The 6,167-nt window shown below is 35.7% G+C and overlaps 1 protein-coding gene across 1 annotated transcript; it reads left to right on the plus strand.

The window, feature by feature from the left end:
• Positions 1–1,190: 1,190 nt before the first annotated feature.
• asb18 (ankyrin repeat and SOCS box containing 18) lies at positions 1,191–6,068 on the plus strand. Its single transcript, XM_046846012.1, has 5 exons — positions 1,191–1,974; positions 3,557–3,824; positions 4,230–4,743; positions 4,877–4,990; positions 5,065–6,068. The coding sequence occupies exons 1-5, from the start codon at positions 1,692–1,694 to the stop codon at positions 5,248–5,250; spliced, it is 1,365 nt and encodes a 454-aa protein (XP_046701968.1). The 5' UTR covers positions 1,191–1,691; the 3' UTR covers positions 5,251–6,068.
• The last annotated feature ends 99 nt before the right edge of the window (positions 6,069–6,167 follow it).

Below are 6,167 nucleotides of genomic sequence, written 5' to 3' on the forward strand. Positions count from 1 at the left end.
CATTAAAGTACAAAGTTAAAAACAATAACAAATTAAGAAAAAACACTGAATGAAAAGGTGTGTCCAAACAAAACTGGTACTGTACATATTACAGTAGTCTCTCGCTACTCTGCTTCCTTGCGATGCTTTTGTTTTTCATTGCTGGGGGCCGACTAGAAGGCAGGAATGATAGTGACCATCATTTTGTATTGTTTTGAGTGTCATTGTCTAAAAATGGCAATTAACTGTAAAGTCCAACAGCCCATGTAGAAAGCATGCAGGGATTAACATGTTGGTATGCCTCCAATAAATGTGCTATATGAGGAGGAGAGGTCCAGAGGCTTAAACCTTCCAAATTCAGTAAGATCTATCTGTCTACACCATGAAGAACATTGCAGAAGGACACTAAGACTGTTGACATCCTGTCAAACATGTACAAGCAGAACTTTTCTTAAGAGGCTGGCTATAAGGTTGGTTCTAAGTATCAGAGTATTACCATTGCTGTGATTTCAGTAGGCAGGAACCCATTGGTTTTGTAACCACTCTTTTATAGAACCTAATAGACATGGATTCTTCTTGTTTAGCTGCCCATCCTGTTTGAAGGGAGCTTCTCTTACATGTCTGTTTTGATACACAGAGCTACTAGTAATACAGCTAATACACAGCTATTGAATGTCTTACATTAATTAATATCTGTCAGGTATTCCTGTACTTATTGTTTTTGTACAGTTGGGTTTTAATGCATACATTTTTAACCTATCTAGGAAAGATTAGAGTGTGCATCTTTGTCTGTGTGTGTGTGTGTGTGTGTGTGTGTGTGTGTGTGTTGATGCCTGACCTTACTAATGCTTTGTGGCGGGCAAAATCCCCACATCTATGCTCCAAAATCTAATGGAAAGCCTTCCCAGAAGAATGGAGCTTATTATTACAGCAAAGGGTGGACTAAATTTAGAATAGCATGATAAAAACACAGCCATATACTGTACATATTTCAGTTGCTGCTATATTTGAGTAGCAAAATGTTTATAGTGGCAAAGAGAAAACCCTTATTAATTACAGGATATGACAATATTATTTATACTGTATGTATGTGTATATATATATATATATATATATATATATATATATATATATATATATATATATATATATATATATATAAACATTCCCATCCCGTGATGGTTAATGATTTACTGTAGTGACTAATTCTGACTAATGCACAATATTTTAATTTGTTTTTTAATGCAAAGCAATTACATGTCAAATATAGGCTTTCACTTTTCACTGAAATGTGATTTTGACTATTTTAAGTCCTGATAAATGAGAGGTCAGAATGTGGCATATGTGCCAGGATCACAGTCTATATTCCTCAGCAGCTGTTTGGCCAATCTGATTGGGCTACATTTCTGTCCCAGTGGTATTTATTCACATGTGTGTTACTATTTCCAGAGCAATGCAACGGTGATATCAGCACCAATGCACTCCACTTAACCTTACATGTTTACAACTATGCTCTGCCCATTTATTTATATTGTTTCCAATACAAAACACTGAGGGATAAAATGATTGTCCATGTCTGTCACTGGAATTGTTTGACCTTCCTACAATCACGTCATGTGAACTAAAAATACATAGTGTAAAAAAACTATAGGAATATAAATATGAAGACAAGCAGGTAAGAATCACACAGACAAGCTTCCTCTTTCATAATTATGATCAACCAGGATGGACAGACGTACATTATGCGGCATGTACCTGCCTCTACATGCCTCACAGACACAAAAAAGTGTGCACTAAAACGTACAAAGGCTAGAAGTATCAAAGAAATAAGAAGCATCAAGAAGCCAGGGATAGACTTTCTGTGCCCCCCAGTGCTAGTCGACATGCTCAGTCACCACTGGAGGGACTTACAGGATGGCTTCTCTGATCCTGCTGAGCTCAATATGATTCTAGTGTTCCAAAGTGATGAACTGAGGTGGACTGCACAGAAACTTGGTGAGTTTGAGCTGAATGAAGAAAAAGCAAATCTTAATAATTGAAAAAAATAAATAAAATAATGGTAAAAAATAGAAAGACAATGAATTTAAAGGAAATGTATGTTTATTTGTGGAAGGAAATGTGGGAGAAAATGTAAAGCAAACAAAACTTTAATTTTTTTGTTAAGCATTTAACATATTTGGGACGTTGACAATTTAAAAAACTATAGTACAAGCAATAAACAATCAGTGAATGAGGATCTGATTATTGAAGAGTGTATGCAAGTAAGTATAATTTGAGAAGAAAGAAGAAGGCTGAGAAATATGTTGGGGAGAGACTTCAAGACCAGAGGTACAGCAATATTTCATACTATATACAGAAAGAAACATCCATTTTGAGGTGGGGTGTTTCCATGGTCTGTTTTATCAAGCATGCATTTGGCACTGAAGTAAAATGTGATGACAATGTGATAGAAATCAAAAGCATTGCTGGCACAGGGATTACCACCAGAATAGACGCCATTAACTTATTATTAAAGTCATAATGAAAAATTATACATAAATTGGTTTCTTGATACAATAGGAATAGCTAATCACACACCCTATCTAATGCAAATTTTTTTTTCCTTTTATTGTGTTTTAAATGGCATAGTGCATAAGAAGATTTTATATTGTATTAGCAACAGGTTAAATAAAATAAACAAAATAAATAAATAAATAAAAGACACTAACTTCATAAGCAGAGGACATTTATACACTAGATGGCAGTGTTCTCTACAGTGTTATGTGTAATCAACTGTTAACTAGAGCCATGTATTCTTTATACATGTAAATATGTCATTGTTGAGTGTGCATGTCTTATAAATTTTTTAAGATACTTAATGTGGGTCATCTTTTCAGAAAACATGGAGAGCTTTTTATTTTAACACTATCATGCGATGAAATTAGTTGTGATTTATATGCAAAAAAGCATATAATTTCTAATAACTTTTTCCAGAATCATTGTGTATGAGGAAGAGGGTTGGATGCAGGTTGTGTTTTGAAAGTCATGCTGATGAGGACTAATCTAAACCATAATCCAATTTAAAGAGTCAGGATCTTCAAACAGACCAAATTAAACCAGACAAAGCAATGCTCAATTAAAACAGGCTATGAGTCAAATCACATGAATAGAGATCACATGCTTGGAATTACACATGCAAGAATGCTTGTGAGTTCCAATTTTTCCCCTCTGCTGTCCTCTGCTGCATGCTGTCCTCTGCTGCGCTATGCACCTGAAATAGATAATACTCAAAAATAATTATTGTTTATTTCTGTAATTTAATATTGGCCTGCAATGTCATTCGTTAGGGAAAATCGTGGGGGAAAATTGTTTTGGGCTGAAATTAAATTTGACATTTATTGGTTACATGAGATAATCAGATAGTGGTGTAGTTCTTCTCATGATATCATTCAACAAAATTGCACTTAAGTCCAAGTTCAAAATCTTGCATAACTGAGACACACCTGCATGACCTAGAAGAAGGCTATTACAAATTATTCCCATGAATTACTATTGCTTTTAATTAATAAACTTACAGAGTAATTATACCCCATTATAGGCCTCTGGTCTTTGGAATACAAGCAAGAGCTGACAAGTCCACTGTGCATTGCTGCAGCACAGGGTTTTACTGACTGCCTTGTGTACCTGCTTGAGAATGGAGCACATCCTAATCTCAGTGCAGGAGGAAAGGCAGCGCTTCATGAGGCATGCACAAATGGCAACACTGAATGTGCAGAGCTGCTCCTAGAGCATGGAGCCAATCCCAATCAGCTGACAGAGGAGGGGCTGGCACCTTTACATTTGTGCAGGACACCTCAGTCACTCAGGTGTAATTTCATTTATTTCTAAGCATTCAAATCATTTATGTTGAATAATCTATGCCATTTGGTCAGTTATGCGAAGCATGGGCCGAGACCTGATTCAAATGTACATCTAATGCTCCGTTTCAGGGACAGTTTTGTGCTTAAATACATTGTACATTCTGCACACAAATTCACTTTAGGTTAACCCTAAATAAAACCTAGATCTTTTCTTTACCACACCTGGATCACATTTTTAACACTTTTCAGAGAACTACTATGAAAGCATGCATCTAAAATGTCAATATTTTTGGTGAATATATGACTGCAATCATTACAACCTAAGAGAGACACTATTTTTGTGACTGTTACAAAGTACTTCATATTTACCATAATAAAACTGATATAATAGTAATCACTTGTCCAAAACAGATGTGCCAAAGCCTTGGTGCGTCATGGTGCTAATGTTGACCTTCCTACTGAAGAAGAAGAGGAAACTCCACTAATTATAGCTGCGAGGCATGGGCTGCCACACCACGCCCAGCTGTTCCTGCGATATGGCGCGAAGATCAACCACACCAGCAGCTCAGGAGAAACGCCATTAGGGGCTGCATGTTTGGAAGCTCAGCAAAAGCTGGGAGAAGATCAGGATGAGGGACACCTTGAAGTCTGCACTATTTTCTTGAGATACAGAGCTAATGTGAATGTAGCTGACAATGAACGACGCACTCCTCTACACAAGGCAGCTCGCAATGTCCAGATCAGATTGGTGCAGCTTCTTTTGGATCATGGGGCAGACATCAATGCCATTGATTACAATGGTTGTTCACCATTGTCGAATGTGCTACAAAATGCTATATTACGTCAGGAGTGTCAGCCAGATATTGTGGTTCAGACCCTGTTAAACCATGGATCAATTAAAGTGTGGCCACAGGCATTGCTCAAGGTCTGAAACTTGAAATTGTTTTTATTTTTTTTTTACTGTATCTACTTCTGTTGCTTTTTTACATTTTGAACTATAGTAGCTACAATATAATTGATAAAAGACATGCTTTATTTATGTGGTCTTGTTAATTAAGGTATTAACAGCCTGTGCAGCTGCTCCGAAAACAGTGGAGATTCTGTTCAACTCCTATACGCTTGTTCCTGTAACATATACATGGGTGGAAGCCATACCTGAAGAGATTTTCAAAGTAAGTACTTTTAAGAATTCAAAAACTCTTTATAACAAAACACATTATATGTTGATAGGATTATTGTTCTTTAGCTTCACAGGTCATTTTATGACTCTCTTTTTGCTCTGGAATTTAAACCACGCTGCCTGCAGCACCTGTGCAGATCTGCAATAAGAAAGCACTTTGGGAAATACTGTTACCTATTAATCCCCAAGCTTCCTATCCCAAAAATATTAAAAGACTATCTGCTTTTAAGACCCGAAGGCTACATCAGCTAGAAAAGTGAAGGTTGTGGCTGCTTTAAAATCACTTATACTAATTGATTTAAAATTACCTTTTTTTACTGTAAAACCATTAAACCATAAAATTAGCATGAAACCTTGAAAAAAATACTATGATTATTCCTATTTTTTGGACTATGTGTACATAAATCAGATGGTGTGGTTCTGTGGTGTGTTGTGTTCATTTTTAAGATTGCGCTAAAGAAGATGCATGTCTTTTTATTGTTACATTTGTTTATTGTTAAACAGAGTACTGCTTTGATAAAAAAGCTATTTGTGATTGTCCTGCATGTCATTTTTAAAATCATAAAATTGAGGAAATTATGAAAATCAAGTTAAGTCAAGAAACTTTTATTGTCATTTTAACCATATATAGCTGACGCAGTACACAGTGAAATGAGACGTTCCTTCTGAACCCTGGTGCTACATAAACAACATAAAGCTACATAACAGAAAACACAGAGCTAAGGACTAGTAAGTGTCCTCGCCACATAAAGTGCATCGTGTGCAACCTGGTGCAAACATTGCCAGACAAACAGACAAATACACAAAACACAAAATAGCGCCGCCAGTAAACCTGCTATATATTATACTGTGAAGTGTGCAAGACAGAACTGGACACAGGAGTGTACTTGTAAATAAAACACAAAATGTAAACATTGAAGGTTGTGCAAAAAGTTAACATAAGGTAAGTTCATGTAAAACATTGAAAAAATGTGCAATAAACTAAATAAAAATACTTGATGTTTCTATTTTTTTTTACATGTATGTTTTGATAGTTGAGTTCAAGTAGAGATTCACTCTGTAAAATATGACTCCAGTAAAAGTAAGTGTCCATTTAAACTTTTACTTGAGTAAAAGTACAAAAGTATTTGCCTTCAAATGTACTTAAATATCCAGAGTACTATGATTTA

The sequence above is a fragment of the Silurus meridionalis genome, chromosome 3 (genome assembly GCF_014805685.1).
Source record: "Silurus meridionalis isolate SWU-2019-XX chromosome 3, ASM1480568v1, whole genome shotgun sequence".
NCBI classification, from domain to species: Eukaryota; Metazoa; Chordata; class Actinopteri; order Siluriformes; family Siluridae; genus Silurus; species Silurus meridionalis.